General features: G+C 56.2%; 1 protein-coding gene across 1 annotated transcript in view; it reads right to left on the bottom strand.

The window, feature by feature from the left end:
* The window catches only part of Notch1 (notch receptor 1), a 47698-nt gene that overhangs the window by 12704 nt on the left and 18368 nt on the right, over positions 1–16626 (bottom strand). Inside the window, 21 exon segments of the mRNA XM_005083646.4 lie at positions 48–305; positions 502–634; positions 1075–1259; positions 1392–1545; positions 2346–2547; positions 3114–3342; positions 4001–4153; positions 4431–4550; positions 6297–6410; positions 6603–6748; positions 7215–7407; positions 8146–8256; positions 8335–8568; positions 8859–8972; positions 9711–9824; positions 10090–10275; positions 10377–10532; positions 11133–11366; positions 11864–11986; positions 14802–15140; positions 15703–15965. Coding sequence (XP_005083703.1) covers positions 48–305; positions 502–634; positions 1075–1259; positions 1392–1545; positions 2346–2547; positions 3114–3342; positions 4001–4153; positions 4431–4550; positions 6297–6410; positions 6603–6748; positions 7215–7407; positions 8146–8256; positions 8335–8568; positions 8859–8972; positions 9711–9824; positions 10090–10275; positions 10377–10532; positions 11133–11366; positions 11864–11986; positions 14802–15140; positions 15703–15965 — 3761 coding nt within the window.

Genomic DNA, 16626 nt, shown 5'->3' with positions numbered 1-16626 from the left:
ACTGCCCGTCCACCCCAGGCACCTGCCCACCTGCCCAAGGCACGCACCAGTGTGGCCAGCCCGGCACTCGCAGTGGAAGTCGTTAACACGCTGCACGCAGTCTTGGGTGCCCCGTGGGTCACAGGGGTTGGAGAGACACTCGTTGACATCACCCTCACAACGCTCCCCGACGAAGCCTGGGGGGCAGGTGCAGCTATAACCACCCACCTGGTCCACACAGGTGCCATTGTTGAAGCACTTGGGGCTTCGGGAGGTGGGGTCGAGGTGGGGATGGCAGTCATCAATATTGATCTCACAGTGTACACCTGCAGAGTGACCAAGGGCACTGTCAGAGGACAGTACTGTCCTGTGTGGCCCAGCACAGCAATCAGTTAGGAGACACCCAGGGAAGGGGGCCCCGTGCCAGCGGAGCCCATCTTCCTACTAAGATTGGCCCCACAAGGCAAGATTGAGTGAGCTCTGGCTGGATCCTAGCCACACCACCCAGGCCCCCACTCTTACCCTGTGTGCCCCTGGGGCAGGAGCACTTGTAAGTGTTGGTCAGATCAATGCAGGTACCCCCATTTTGACAGGGCTGGGAGAGGCACTCGTTGATCTCCTCGGAACAGTTAGATCCGTGATAGCCAGCAACACACTGTAGAAATGACACACACCTCAGCTTAGCTGGAGTCATGGTGTCGTGTCCCCTACCTAGTAGACAGGCTCACACACCTAGTTAGGCCTACACTGGCAGCCCTGAGGAGGGGCTTCACCCAGCAGACCCCAGGTAGGATCTCAGTAAACTAAAGTCACTGTCCAAAGTGGGAAGGGACAACACCTGGTCCCACAGGGGTGAGGTCTTGTAGCACATGTCAGGTAGCATAAAAGCATCTAGGAAAAGAATACCCGAGCCACTGCTTGGCACGGTTTTTCTCCGGCGCATCTGTAATGTGAATGGATCCTGCAGGTGTGACGCCTTGCTCTAACAAGACACTGGGCTCAGTCTGCCATGACACACCAGCTCCCAGCTCAACAGCCCTCCTGCAGCGACACTCATGCGCATACCCTCCCCTCCACCCCAGGGACGGTCCACACCTTGCAGGAAAAGCCACCCAGGTAGTCGGTACAGGTGGCTCCGTTCTGGCACGGGTTAGGTGAGCACTCATCCACCTCATCCTCGCAGTAGCTGCCCGTGTAGCCTGCCTGGCAGTGGCAGTAATGCTTGTCTTCCTCATCCACACAGAGGCCTCCGTGCTGGCACAGGAGGGTGACGTCGATGCCTGTGGGGACAAGATGAGAAGGAGCTGAGGCCTGGGCTGCAGCTTCCAGGGCTACTGTCCACGTCCTCCTGACCCGGTAGGCCTCGCCTGGGTTGAGCCAGGGGCGAGTGCAGACGGGGCTGGGCCGCTCACCTCGTTTCTGTGCGGCCACCTCGCAGGACACACTGAGCACATCGCAGTTGAGGCCAGTCCAGCCGCTACGGCACTCGCAGTGGTACTGCGTGTTGGTCTGCCAGCACTTGCCGCCATTCTTGCAGGGAGCTGAGTCACACCAGCGCACAAGATTCTGAGGACACAGGCGGTGGTCAGCCTCTTCCCCACCCGCCCCGGCTGCCAGGGACACCCTGCTGCCCCGGCCCCGGCCAGCTGAGCAGTACGGTGGTTCTCCACCTTCCTAATGAATGCTGTGACCTTTCAGTTCACAGCCGCTAGTTCCTGATGGTGTGGTGAGCCCGACCATGAAATCATTTCATTGCTGCTTCATAACTGCAGTTCTGCCACTGTTATGAACTGTAATGTAAACATCTAATGTGCAGGATATCCAATTGTGACCCCTGTAGAGGTCGTGACCCCCAGGTGAGAACAACTGGAGTAGGACATTCTCTCCTTCCCTCGCCTATCCCCACATCAGTTCAGAAAGAATGTCACCTAAGAACTCCAGGCACAGAGCTCACAGACACCCCCTGCCCTGGGAGCAGCCTGGGACAGGGTCCCATGTCTCCCTTGCTCTCCTTCAAGGCCCTCTGCAAACCCAGGCCATCCTACTGCCCTCCCTTGGAATCCTCCACCAGAAGTGACCACCGCCCCCCGGGGTGCTTCGGATAAATGGCCATACAGCGCACTCCGCAGAAGCAAGAGCCTGGCATCCCCACCCACCTTTCTCCCTTAGAAACACCCATGTTGGCGTTTTCCCAGATGATGTGGGTCCACTCTGACCCCATAAACCCATGATGAGAATATGAGCACCTGGGAGCCCTCACTGCTTCTGTGTGTCCCTGGCTCTCTGAAGCTAGCATAGCCTAGGGCTGGGCACTGGTCAGCGGAGAGTCCTAGGCCCTCTGGTCACACCCTGCAACCTCAGCTCACCTGGCAGTTGAGGCCAGTGTAACCCTGTGGGCAGGTGCACTTGTAGGTGCCATAGCTGTCTTGGCAGGTGCCACCGTGCAGACAGGGCCGTGAGTCACACTCGTTGACATCGTACTGGCAGTAGCTGCCAGTGAAGCCAGGTGGACACAGGCAGGTGAAGGAGTTGATACCATCCACACAGGTGCCACCATTGAAGCAGGAGCTGGAGGCAGACAGGAAGCAGAGGAGAGTGAGTGTGCTAATGTCCCTGCCTGGAGAAGGCAGCTCTATGCCAGGCTGCATGCAACACTCACATCATGACTAGAGATTTTATAGCATGCAGGTGCATGATGGTTAGAAACAAACAAACAAACAAAAAAAGAAATCAAGGGCAACATCAGAATACTACAGGAAATACATCGCAAATCAGGCATGAGATTGACATTTAACGTTAAGCTTCCTGGCAATCAGAGCAAAGGGGAAATAAGATGAATGACAAAGCTCTTGTTTGGTAGGAGGCTGGTTCACCAATTCCTCTGGATAAACTTCCTTGTTCTAAGTCACTGAAGGTCACAATGGCCCTTTTAGGAGGGACACTGCAGTATAATGAACAATGCTGGATTCAACTCAATAAGAGCTGAATGTCCACCGGGTCTAGGCAAGACACTTGTGTAAGGTACCATGTGTCAGTCACTATGTGTCCTCCACCATGCATCCCTTCCCCTGCCCCACCTCAGCTGGGGCTGGGTCCCATCAGGCTCCCCGTGAGACTAGAAGTCTGGGACCCACCTCTCGGTACAGTCCGGTGTGTTATTCTCGCAGTGGATGCCATTGAAGCCAGCAGGGCAGGTGCACGTGTAGCTGTCCACACAGTCGGTGCAGTTGGCACCATTTCGGCAGGGATTGCTGGCACACTCATTGATGTCCTCCTCACAGAAGGCGCCCTGGAAGCCGGGCAGGCAGTCGCAGAAGGCCATGTTGATGCCATCAGTGCAGGAACCCCCATTGTGGCATGGGTCTGAAGGGACAGACGGATGAGCCTTAGGGTGGCCTCTGGTGACACCAGAGTCAATGGGGCACTCACTCCAGGTTGATCCCAGCTCTGAGTCTGGGCTCTGCTCCACACACATTCCTTCCCTCGGGCCCCAAGGCAGTGGGAAGACAAACTCAGCCAGCTTCACAGACAAGTCACGGGGAAATCCATCCTCCTCCACACACCCTGATGGCGCCGGGCAGACCCCCAATCTCTCTTAAATCTTAGCTTTGACTCAGGATGAGGCAGCCCCAGTGGGTCCTGACAATGGCCAAGTGTCAAGGTTGAGTACAGCCAGGCCCCATAACATCATCGTGAAGTGCCTGGTGCCTCTGTTCCATGTCATTCAACTGGGTTGGGAAATCTATCTATAAAGCCTTTTGGGGCCATTTTGGTCACCCCATGTGAAGTACACGGTGGCGCTCAACAGCCACTTCCTGGCCTGTCCCTCCCTAGCATCTGACCTGTCTCTTGCTAGGCAAGACCGAGATGAGGACACGGCTACCCACAGCCCTGCAGCTGACATCACTGGCTGTTGCTGGCCCCTAGGACTATTCCCACCTCAGATTCAGCAGCTCCCTGTCATGTGTGCCTAAGGGACAGACACCGAAAACTTGGGTGGGCAGAGCTGGGTACCACTTACTGGGCCGGCAGTCATCGATGTCACTCTCACAGTTGCGGCCTGTGTAGCCAGCCTGGCAGAGGCAGCGGTAGCTGCCATTGGTGTTCTGGCAGGAGGCACCGTGGCGACAGGGGCTCTTCACACACTCATTGATGTCAATCTCGCAGGTTTGACCTGTGAGGACAAGATTCAGTTGGTTACCCCTGCAGCTGCCCTCTGGGCCTCTGCCCTAGCTGGACCTCTGGGGAACAGAAGGCTACAAAGTTAAGATGGGAGGGGCCACTCAAGGTTATCTCCTGCTTTTAGAGCTTCTCAGAGCAGGAGGCTCAGCACCTGTGCGGTCATCTCTGGAGACCGGAGCCTACTCCCTCCTGCCCTGGAGCTGGCCGGGGTCCCTTGACTTCCCACCCACCACCCCCGTCCCAGTCTGGTGGGACCAGGCAAGCCTCACCCTGCCAGCCTGTGGGACAGACGCAGGAAAAGCTCTCGTAGTCTTCAGACTCCTTGCACACCCCGCTGTTTTTGCAGGGGCTGGTGGCACATGGGGCCAACACCACCTCACACGTGGCTCCTAAGGAGAAAGACAAATAGTAGAACCCAGTGGGCATGACCCATAGCATCTCCCATATAGAGGGGGTAACAAAAAAAAAAAAGCATAGGCCAGCCAGACTCTGATCCTGGGAGGAGTAATAATCACAAACAGGAAGTTAGAGACAAAGCAGAAACAAGTCTCTGAAGCTACTTTTTTAAAAAAAGTGTATGGTATGTGCATGTGGGTGTGTGAGGGCACGTGGGTGTGCAAGCAGACAGAGACAGATGTCGGGTGTCTTCTATCAACTTTGAGACGGTCTCATTGAACTGGAAGACTGCCATTTCAGCTAGGCAGGCCAGCCAGAAAGCTCTTAGGATACATCAGTCTCTGCTTCCAAACGTTGGGGTAACAGGCATTTAGTAGTGCCCTGTTTTCATGTAACAGGTTTCAAGTTTCCACAGCAAGTACTCTTCCTCCATGCGCCATTCACCTAGCCCCTGAAGCCATCCCATCTCCCAAACACTGCAAGATGAAGCCTGGGCCTTACCCAACCAGAAAAACCTCAAAACAAGACTCAAACTGTTAACAGGTGGTTTTGCCGGGCGAACCCTGGCCTGCTCCCCCATTCCAGGAAAAGGCCTGCCTGCAGCTGATCCTGAGGCTCTAGGGAGTGCATGGGGCAAAGCCTCACACTAGGGAGTGAATCTGATAACCGCCTGGGGGAGCCATGTGCACCCGCTCTCCTTGTGATCGGGTTAGCTTTCCTGTTTATGGCTATGGCTGGCTCCGGAGCTGAGCGAGGAAGCCTTATCTTCCTTGTCTCCCACCATGTCCCCAGCCTGCTGGTGTGAGTCTCCAGGGCCCCTATCTCTATCGGTTTCCACGGTGACCTGGGCAGACAGGAACTTTGACAGAGTTTCCGACAATTGTGCAAAGGGAAGCAGGAAGCAGGCCAGCAGGAAGCAGGTCAGCATGGCTTGACTCCTCCCGCCAGCCCCGATAGCAACAAGACCTAGAGGGACATGGGGTGCGCCCAGCTGCTGACAGCTTCCTCACTGACCAACACAGGAGACAAAATGCAGGCCCTTTAACTTTTGTCAAAAAAAGAAAAAAAAAAAACCACATCCTGGTCACCAGCTGCCAGTCATCATAAAACACTAGCAAGGACCCTCCATCTTCACAGACCCAGCTGGGATGTCCAGAGCCCAGCAGCAACTGCAGCATGAAGCCACAGTATCCAGTGACAGTATTGGGAACTGCAGGGTTTGGGGGACAATGTGGCCATGGCTTTCATGTTCCGTGCTATGCTCCTCTCTCCTGCAGGGGTCCATTTCTCGCCATTCCTCAGGCAGTGCCCATGGCAGGAGCTACTTCTGTTCATCCAAACAGAGGGCTCCTTGTCTCCTCACACAAAGAAGCTGCCATCAAAGGAATCTCGGGCCCAGCCGGCAGAGGAGGGCAGCCAGGCCCCTCAGAGGCACAGGAAAAGTGGACACTGATCCGCGTACTATCCACCAGCCCCCGGGCTTCCCTGGAGGAATCCAGTGCTCATCTCACTCCTGGCCTGCCAGATAAACACCCGGACACACACACCCTGGAGTTTCCTCCCAGGCATCTACGTTTGCTCATCTGGTGACTCTATCCCAAGGCTCCGGCTCAAGTGCTGCAGGACCTAAGGCTCTCAGCAAGGAGCAGAACCTTCTAGAATGCCTGGTGGTCCCGTACACTTTCAGCCCTACTGGCTACCACCAGAGCCCATTACACCCCTTCCTTGGCTGCTTGTACCTGTATAGGGCAGAGGACAGTTGCACTTGTACCCAGCAACGTCATCGATACAGGTCCCCTGGTTCAGGCAGGGGTTGGAGGCACACTCGTTGATGTTGGTCTGGCAGTTTGGGCCTGTAAGAAGGGGAGCGAGAGTGGGCAGGCCTGCACCTCTCCCGTGGGCATTTACCCTGGAGAGCCAGAGGCAAAGCCTGAGCGACACCAACAGTACGTCAGTCAGGTGGACCAAGAGGATGCTGTGGGCTGTACTGGCATGCCCAGGCCACCAGGGAGGACCCATTCTGCCACGCCACCCACGACACTTACCACTGAAGCCTTCTCGGCAGGTGCACACATAGCCACTGGTCATGTCTTTGCAGGTGCCGCCGTTGACACAAGGATCTGACTCACACTCGTTGTTGTTTATGTCACAGTTTGTTCCACTCCATCCAGGGGCACAGTCACACTTGTACCTACACAGAGGACTGTGCTGCAGCCTGGGCTCAGAGCCCTCCTGCTAGACACATCGTCTCCTGGGCCACTCTTGTAAGGTGGGCTGGAGGTACCCACCTTGCCCAAAATGGTGCAAGGGTTCCAGATTGGGACAATGTGAACTTGACAATTTACTGACTTTCTGTGTAAAACTTTAATAGGTTTAATAAAAGACTTTAATAGTCTGTTTATCCATGTCCTGTGCCCCGCCCCCTCCACACCTGTCCTTATCACAGTTATCAGAAGACTGCTTCAGCTACCACAGGTTTTTAGGGTACTTAAGGTCTGTATCTTGAGCTGATGCTGACCAATGAGGACACAGCCCGGGGATGCTGGGAAGATGCTAGGGGCTGACCTCAGGACCACTGGTACCCCGGAGCACCCATCCACCCAGCCTGTGTCTGCCCCAGGCTTCCAGCTGGCACGTCCCAGGCCAGCCTGACGTACCCATTGAGGCCATCCCGGCAAGCCCCGTGGATGCAGGGGTTACTGTTGCACTCGTTAACCTCAGACAGGCACGTGGGGTCGTGGTAGCCCTCAGGGCAGCGGCAGGTGAAGCCAGCGATGCCATCCTCACAGGTACCCCCATTGTGACAGGGGCTGCCTGCACACTCATCAATGTTGACGTTGCACATGCTCCCTGTGGGTGGGGAGGGATTCAGATACCAGGCCTGCCACCCAGAGCCCACCCCTCCTGGAGCTAGACCTTTCTGGGCCTCAGTTTCCCCATGCAGTTCTGAGCTATGGTGAACTGCTCTATGTAGCAAAGAGCCACAGGGTCTCATGTATTCCAGTGTGGCCTCAAGCTCACTAAGAAGCTGGGAATGACCCCAACTTCTGACCCCCTTGCTTTGAATGTCAAAGTGCTGGCGTTACAAAACATACGCCACCGCATCTGGCTTATGAACCCAGGGCTTCATGCACGTTAGGCCAACATCTTACCAACAGGGTCATTCAGCCCAGTGTCACTATAGTCTTGAGACCCATTCTCTCCTGCTGTCCTCCCAGAGTATCTCTGGGACAAACCACTGTCCCTCTGGTTCACAAGACCCCTGGGGCCCAGAGAAGCTAAGGATCCATTCAGATCTAAGGCATCAGAGGCAAAACACATGCCCTAAAGCCTGGCCTCAGAGGTCAGGTCACCACATCACGGCTCACTGGGCCATCAGACCTTATGTGGCCAGGGCCGACACTCACAGGGGACAGAAGGCACGTGGAGGCCATTCAGTCTTTCTGACACCTCCACTGGCTGGCAGCCCAAGAGCCGGGTAGTGGCAATCCAGCTTGTGTCATCCAGCCACTGAACCCCTGCTGACCCCAAGCCTCACTCATCTGACGACTCTAGGGTTAACCTTGACCTCTGACTTCGGCCATTCACCTGTGTAGCCTGGCTCACAGGCACACTCGTAGCCGTCGATCTTGTCCAGACATGTGCCTGAGTCACAGGGGTTGCTGGCACAGTCATCCAGGTTGATCTCACAGTTGGGCCCTAGGGTCAGAGTGACATGCGGTCAGCTTCCAAGACTAGCCTTGCCTTTTCTACCCATTGCCAGTTCTGGCCAGTCACCTGTGGTCCCCTTGAGGCACAAGCAGAGGTAGGAGTTGTCACGGTCCTGGCAGGTGCCCCCGTGGCGGCACGGCTGGCTGTGGCACTCGTTGATGTTGGTCTCGCAGTGATGGCCTGTGTAGCCTGGCTGGCAGAGGCAGGTAAAGGTGGCCACACCATCCTTGCAGGACCCATAGTGGCAGGGGTCAGGGTCACATTCGTCAATGTCCACCTCGCAGTGGGTCCCTGTGTAACCTGGGTCACGGGAAGGGTGGGCACAGTTGAGCCTCAGGGCCATTTACCCCCTCAACACTCAGCTGGCCACACCTTGGGAAACCAGTGTCCAGTGTCACTGCCAGGTCACTGATGGATGTGGAGGTGTCACATGCCCTGGGGTAGTCTCACTCCTCCCGCCTGGAGTCAAAGCGGAGCGAAGCTCCCGATCCCCGGGTGAGATGGCTCCAGACGAAGGCCTCCCCAGTCTCCGGTCCCCCTGCTACAGTCTGGCCCCGTGCCCCTCCCCCGATCCTCGCTGCCTCTCGTACCTTCCGTGCACACACAGGTGTAGGTGTTGGGCCCATCCAGACACTTGGCACCGTTCTTGCAAGGTGTGCTTGCACACTCATCCACGTCATACTGGCACAGGTGCCCGCTGAAGCCTGTGGCCAAGGGAGAGGAGATGGTCACATCTGACTGTATCCTAGCCCCTTGGTTGGTACCCACGAACCCTGCCCACATGGGATCCCTAGAGGGTGCTTTGGCCCAAGGTGCAGCTGACCTCCAGGCTTCTACCCGCCCCTTGCACCCCTGCCCCTCTGATCAAAGCTCCTTGTTCAGCACTGCTCAGTGGCTGCCTCCCTGGCCCAACAGAGGGTCCTTTTTCCCCAAACCGCCTCTGGTTGCTATGGTTACAGCTGCACTAGGCTGTGAATGGGGCTCCCCTGGCTCAACCATGTCTAGGATGGCTGATTTACATCTCAGAAGGCCCGAGGCCTGGTCCAGCCCTGAGGCAGGCGAGACACCTTCCCAAGGCCCCTCCATCCCCTCCCCAGTTCCTCCAAGTCCTTCCCAGCCCTATCGGTCAGATGCCCACACTGTGTCCTCACTCCCCATGACCGTCAAGAGGTGGGCATGGGGAGAGCCAGGCAGGTGGACCCTCCTATCTCAGGAGCACTGCAGCTCCTGTCAGCCTTCCCCCTGTAGTAAATGTCTTCTGGTGCCAGACTCCCTACATCTCAGCGTGGACTCGATGCCCGCTGCTCACTCGGGTGGGCCTTCACCTTTGAGGGAGGCCTGAGAACATCCTGGTCAACTCACAAGGTAAAGGCTTCCCTAAAGTAGTCTGGGAAGAGATCAAGAGGACACACACAGGTCCTGTGGGAAGTAGGTGGCCTCACCTTTGGGGCACTGACACAGGAACTCGTTGATCTTGTCCACGCAGTGGCCATTGTGCAGGCAGGGGCTGCTGGCACACTCGTCCGTGTTGACCTCACAGTACACACCCTCGTAACCTGAGGACGGGAGATGGTAGGACTGAGGACAGCTTTAGTCGGCCCTATTAGAGCCCCCCTCCCCGGCTGAAGACTTGGGACAGAAACGACCCTCCCTCATAAAGCCCTAGTATGCCAGCCCATCTGCTTTGTCCTGGTAACTGAGGCTCAGTTCCCCAGATGCTGCCAACCCTGACTGAAGTCTTACTTGAAGCTACCCAGCCTTGACTCTTGCAAGTCTCCCTGCTGTTGGCAGCCCCGAGGGCGGGAGGCAGCACACACATACCTGGCATACATATACACTGGAACTCCCCAATTTGGTCCAGGCAGGTGGCATCATTCTGACATGGGTTGGAGATGCACTCATTGACATCAATCTCACAGCGGGGGCCCGTGTAGCCCTGTAGACACTGGCACTCAAAGGAACCCAGTGTGTTGAGGCACTTGCCCGCATGCTCACAAGGGTTGGCACCTGGTGGGGGAGGCACAGATGAGGGCTGATCTTGCTGCTGGTTCTCTAGGACAGGTCACACACCCCCGTATGGCAAGCCTTGCCATTGCCTCTGCACCTACCCAGAGCACATTCATCCACGTCCTGGCTGCAGGCTGGCCCCGTGTACCCAGAGGGGCAAGTGCAGATGGCCTTGCCGTTCACAGGATTGGTGTCGCAGTTGGAGCCCTCGTTGCAGGGGTTGCTGATGCATGCGTCGTTGAGGTGGCACAGCAGACCTAGACAGGGGGGCTGTGGTGAGTGGCCATGGCTTTTCCCTGTCCTGGGAATGACTGGCTGCTGCAGCTGGGCCATCCTCACCCAACACCCCGAAAGGGATCTCCGTGACCCACTCAAGCATCCCACAATGCTCAGACCACTGCCAAGTGTCTTGTCACCAGGATGCCTCTGTCTCTGCCTAGCAAGACCCACCCAGTCCTTGCTGAGGTGCCAAAGAGCCACTGCTTTATCTTCTGTTTCTTGTTTGTTTTGTTTTCTGCTTCTCTGAGAGAGGGTCTCTCACATAGTCCAGGCTGGACTCAAGTTTGCTATATAGCCAAAGGAGATCTTGAACTTTTGATCTACCGTTCCCTGAGTGTTAGACTGACAGACATGTACCACTACCCACACAGTTTATTTGGCCCTGGGAGTTGCATCCAGGCCCCCTACGCATGCTAGGCAGGTACTCTACCAACTGAGCCGAATGCCCAGCTCTGCAGCTGTCTGTCTGACCGAAGCTGGTCCCTGCCACCTCACCCACAGTGTCCCAGGTGTGTGTAGCCAGGGATGGTGAGCCAACCAAGCTCGTTTTCTCCTGGGAGACTCTCACACTCACTCACCTGTGCGCCCATGGGGACACTCGCAGTAGAAGGAGGCCACACGATCGTGGCAGGTGGCACCCTGGAAACAGGCGGCGCTGGCACAGTCGTCGATGTTCTCACTGCAGTCCTCGCCAGTCCAGCCGTTGACACACACACAGTTGTAGCCACCATGGGTATTGTGGCAGGTCCCACCATTCTGGCAAGCGTTGGGCATGAGCTGACACTCATCCACATCCTCTGTGCAGTACTGACCTGCGAGGGCCACGGGACCATCAACCTCAAGAGATGCTACGCACTGAGCTCCCGGCCCTGGACTGTGGGCTGCAAGTCACTCTCTCCAGGAAGTCTTCCTAGCTGGCGTGTGCAACCAGCACCCATCACTCCATTCTCCAGCCCAAAGGGCTGTCATCTCATGGCTGTCCTAGTTTACCGTTAACCAGTGAGCCCCCTGAGGACAGCCTTGGTATCCATTCCTGGGTAGCTTGCCCAGAGTGCTAGACTCCTCTCTGGCTCAGTGCTGAGAGTCTGATTCTGGAAGTGTGCTAATAGCCCACGAGAACCCGTGGATGCTGGGCTGTGCTGACCAAGTGGAGGCACAGGAGCTGCCCTGCACCACCAGTCTCCTGGGTCACCCTGGGTCTTCCAGCTCGGGCTTCCCCAGCATAGGACAGAGCTCAGGCCTTCCTATCACTCCACTGTGTGCAGTTGAGTTGGTGGAAGGCTGCCCCGTGGAAGTCCCATGGACATACCTGTCCATTCCGGTGGGCAGCGGCAATTGTAGGTATTCACACCATCCACACAGGCACCCCCGTTCTTGCAGTTGTTTCCTGGACAATCATCCACATTTTCTTCACAGTTCTGGCCAGCAAAGCCTGTGGAACAGGGTCCATCAGGTCAAACCAACCTTAGGGGCCTGCTGGGCTCCAGTGGCTTCAGTTTCTGGCTGGGCCCGCAATGCCCTGCTCAGGACAAGGCATCTATCGAACCCTCCGTGGCCTCCCTGCTCCTGTGTCCACAGGTGACAGATCCTCTCTACAAAGTCGCTGTGTAAAGGGCTGGCTAAACAGACAGGGATCCAGGAATACAGTGTTCCAGAAGGTTCTGCCACAAAGCCACTAACAGAGTTTCTGATGACTACACCCTGGGGTCCTCTACACTAAACCAGTGTGGCAGCCACCAATACCTACAACTGTTGGAGCTGAAATTGGGGCTTGGGAGCACTTTGCTGGAAACCAGAGCGGTGGGACACAGGCAGGCCTGCTGAATCAGGACCTGTGAGCCCTTCTCCTCGGAGCACAACCAGGGCACACGTCTCTCCCCTCACAGGTTAAAGCAGCCCATCTAGCCTGGGGCTGGGCCCCAGAGGTGTGGCCTGCAGCGTGGCCTTCATGAGGGCCTCCTCAGCAGCCAGTTAGCTATTAATCTCCTCAACTCCCGCCGGTTCAATGATCAACCCAGAAAGGCGAGTCTGGCAACAGCCAAACCTGCAGCCAGTTACTAATTAACACCCTCTCTGGGGATGCCTTTGAACCCCTCCTGCCCTTGGAGAACCCACCTATTCGGCTCCTCCTCAAAGATTCCCCTTCCACCCCACCAGCTTGCACCACAGCAAAAAGCTGGAGACTAGGAAAAGTCAACGTGAAGAACAAACGCTTGTCTGGGTGGAGGAAGAGCCCGTCTGGAGCCTAATGCCCACCTAGGGGTCAGCAGGACCAAACACCATGTCTCCCTGCCTGCGCAGAGTTTTATTCTAACACAGGACAAGTTTCAGGGCTAGAACTGAGCCTGGAGGTGCCCTGGGCAGTGCAGAATGATCTCACTGCGGGAGAGGACAAGACAGCTTAAGTCCCACGTGCAGCCTGGCTGGAGCCTCCGCTGCCTATACAGCATCTTCCAGGGAAATAGGGCCTGTGAGAGCATGAGGGAGCCAAGCGGGGCTCAGCAGGTACACAGGAACCAAAGCCACTTCAGTTCCTAGTCAGAGCTCCCAGGGCTGAGTTCTGTCCTGACCTTAGTGCCCTGTATCTCCCTGGGTCATGTGCCCCTCAGGGGACCTGGTACAGGGCTATCCGAGAGACCGAACGGTAGGTATAACTGAGCCCTGACTGAGTCCCTTCAACGGCGACTTGGGCAAATAATTCTCACCTCTCCTTACTCTGAAACAGTCTTCACGCTGGGTACTAGGTGTCCTGTTTTTAGGGGTGACCCAGTCTCCACACATCAACCTCTGAGACCCACCAGTTATGGTAAGTAGACCCCACCCAGCTCTTCCTCCCCTCCTGTCTACCTCCCAGCACCCTGAGTTGACCCACCCCACCCTGCCTAAGGTAGATTGGTGCCGGCTCCACGCACAATCTCCTTGGACAAAGCCGCTTTCTCCCGGCCCACACGACAGACCCACCATTCCAGCCTCTCAGCCCAAGTTCTAACGCCTGAGGTCTTATGTGGCCACAAGAAGGATCTGAACCCACAGCTCTGGGGCCTGCTGAGCATGAAGATTCTGTCCCAGCCCTCCAGAAAGTCTAGCTAGCCACAGAATGTGTATGTAGCTGTCTGTTACCTCCAAGCTTGCCCAATGACTTTCAGGAAATGCACAAGCCAGTGTCTGCACGCAGAGTCTTGAGGCTGGCTCTGCAAGCTCAGGGTAGAAGGGAACTTCCCTTTTTCAGGGGCCCAGGGTTGCAAAGGGGGTGGGGTGACCTGAGGTTATCCCCAGCAACCAAACCTATTCCTATTTTCTGAGCCCATTCTCTCTTCCTCCCAACTGCCCGGTATGTGGCTGAGACGAGGTCTCAAATCTCTGGGTTACCGTCCTTACAGAGGCAGCAGAAAGGACTAGGGCTGGGCCTGCAGGCCCCACCCCTGCAGAGACAGCCAGCCCAGAAGGAAGAGCACTGCTGAGAAAGTGATGAGCAATTCTCAGCCCCTAAAGTCCTTAAGGCCCTACTACTCAACTTGCATCCCCCGAGACAGGGGAAACCCCAGGGACTGCCCACAACAGGCTGCTCTCCTGACATACAGAGACTCACACGTAGGTTCCAGGCAGCTTAGGAATGTTTGTGAAGGCAGGTTAGCCCCAGCCTTGAGAGGCTCAGGGTATAGACAGGGTGTTAGGTGGCCAGGATCAGGGGAGTTTCAGGATGAAGGGAGCATCACGGGAAGTCACCCTGAGCAGAAAGAAGGCTTGGGGCTCATGCACCCAACTGTCAGATCTCAACAGATGGCCCAGACAGAAATGGACTAGAGGGGCCTGAAGTGTGTGGTGCCATTGAGAGGGTCACCTGGCTTCTGGTACCTCTATTTTTTTAAATATGCATTGGTGAGGGAGTCAGAACTACTGGAACTTGGATTACAAACAGTTGTGAGCTGCCATGTGGGTGATGGGAACTGAACCGGGGTCCTCTGGAAGAGCAGCCAGTGCTCCCAATTGCTGAGCCATCTCTCCAGACCTGGTACCTCTATCTTGACCTGCTCTTACACTACTCCTAAAGCTTCCTCCGTGGACACCTGCTCCTGAGAACCATGCCCCGTCTGCCAAGATCTCTGCTGCTGGCCTTCTCCAAATTTCCTCCTATGCTCCCTCCACAAAGGCTGTGATCCCCTTTCTGCGCCCCTCTGGCTTGACAACAGAACACGCACAGGCATAAACATCCAGGTTAGAGGCCAGCATATGGAGATGGGACCTACCTGGCAGACAGGCGCACTCGTGGGTGGTGTCTCCCGTAGGGCGGCAGGTGCCCCCATTCTGGCAGGGTGAGGGGCTGCAGGGCACATAGGGCAGTTCACAGTGGGGACCGGTGTGTGTGGCACGGCAGGCACAGCGATAGGAGCCGATCTCATTGTGGCAGGTGCCTCCGTGGCGGCACAGCCCAGGGGTCTGGCTGCACTCGTTAACATCTTGCCTGCAGGTGGGGCCATGGAAGCCAGCTGGGCAGCCACAGATGTACGAAGACTCAAAGGGCAGGCACTGGCCACCATTGGCACAGGGGTTGGAGGCACATGGGTCGGCTTGCTGACATGACTTTCCTGGAAAGGGGGTGGGGGGAGCGATAAGAAGGTCAGCGGTGGCCAGGGCCTCCCTATGAGCCCATGGAAGATTTGGACATCATGGAGGCACCAACCAGGGATGATTATTAGTACCTGCTGCAAAACATCAACATCTTTCTGCACACAGAGGACTGGGGATTACAAGAGACCGAGTGACCGCCCAAGGACAGAGACAGGAATGGGTAGCCTAAAATTTGTACCTAGCTGTCTCATGGACCCCACATATATAACCGTTGGCAGCTCAAAGCATCCTGGCAAGGAGAGGATGAAACGAGGGCTGCATGAGGACTCCCCCTTTGCTCACGGAATAGTGAGGGTTCGGGGCTTTGCAATAGTGCAGTCAAAAATCAGACAGTTCAGGGCTGGAAAAGGACCAGAGTTCCTGACCAAGATTTTTTCTAGATGGTAGATCCCTGCTTATCTCTGAGCCAGGAGAAGGCGTGGCATACCAGAGTATCTCAAGTCAACGTGGATAGTACGGTAGCCTGGACTATTGTGAGGGTCCCAGCCATGAAGCTCACAGCCTTCTTACAGCCCTTACCTGACCATCCTGGGGGGCAACGGCACTTGTATTCTGTGAGCGTGAGCAGGTCACAGGTGCCCCCGTTGCGGCAGGGGTTGGCTAGGCAGGCATTGTCCAGAGGTGTCAGGCAGAGGGGCCCAGAGAAACCCAGGGGGCAGCTGCAGGCATAATTCACAGTGCCACCGTGGTCCACAACATGGCATGTCCCAGAGTTCTTGCAGGGTGTGCTCAGGCACGGATTGGGGTCCTGGCACCGTTGGCCCACGAAAGGGCCGCTGCAGCTGTTGACAGACATGCAGGGCAGTTAGTTCCCCAGCCCTCCTTACTGTCATGGCCACAGCTATGCCCACCCTGGGCAGCAGGTGCAACTGGAATCAGGTTCTAGAACAGAGGTGCGGTGGCTGCTTGGTGCTTGGGCAGAGGTTCTTGAGATGACGAAATTTCTGGAATGCGAGCCAGTACCTTGGAGGCGCTCACCTCAAAGCAGGTACTTTCACGTACTAAGTGAACTTCACCTCAATAAAAAGAAATAATAACAACTGCTAACTGGGGTCAGGCTAGAGACAAGACCAGCTTGAATTTCAGACCAGGCAGATTTCAAACCTGTGGGTCTATACTTTCAGAGAGCCATGGAGAAGGGGCCCCTGCAGGCCCAGCAGAGTCCCAAGGAGGGGGGGCACTCTGTGAAACTCTCATTTGGGAGGCAGATCTGCTTTTCTCTCCCAGCTTCTGTCATGAATATGCATCATCTGGGTAATAAAAGAGTTCACGGTTCCTTCGACTTTCAAACATCAATAGCACAGTAAACGCGGGAAGCGGAGCAGACTGGAGAGTGTGTGTGCTTTCTTTCTATTCAGTTCCTGCCCCGTAGCAAGGGGGCCATGCCAGGATGCAGGCTGGCGCCCACTCTCTACAACTCAGCTCCCAGACACAGGCTCCTCA

This window comes from Mesocricetus auratus, unplaced genomic scaffold (genome assembly GCF_017639785.1).
Source record: "Mesocricetus auratus isolate SY011 unplaced genomic scaffold, BCM_Maur_2.0 Super-Scaffold_100004, whole genome shotgun sequence".
In the NCBI taxonomy this organism is placed as follows: Eukaryota; Metazoa; Chordata; class Mammalia; order Rodentia; family Cricetidae; genus Mesocricetus; species Mesocricetus auratus.
The sequence above is the reverse complement of the archived record's forward strand: the minus strand, read 5'-3'. Positions and strand labels throughout refer to the sequence as shown.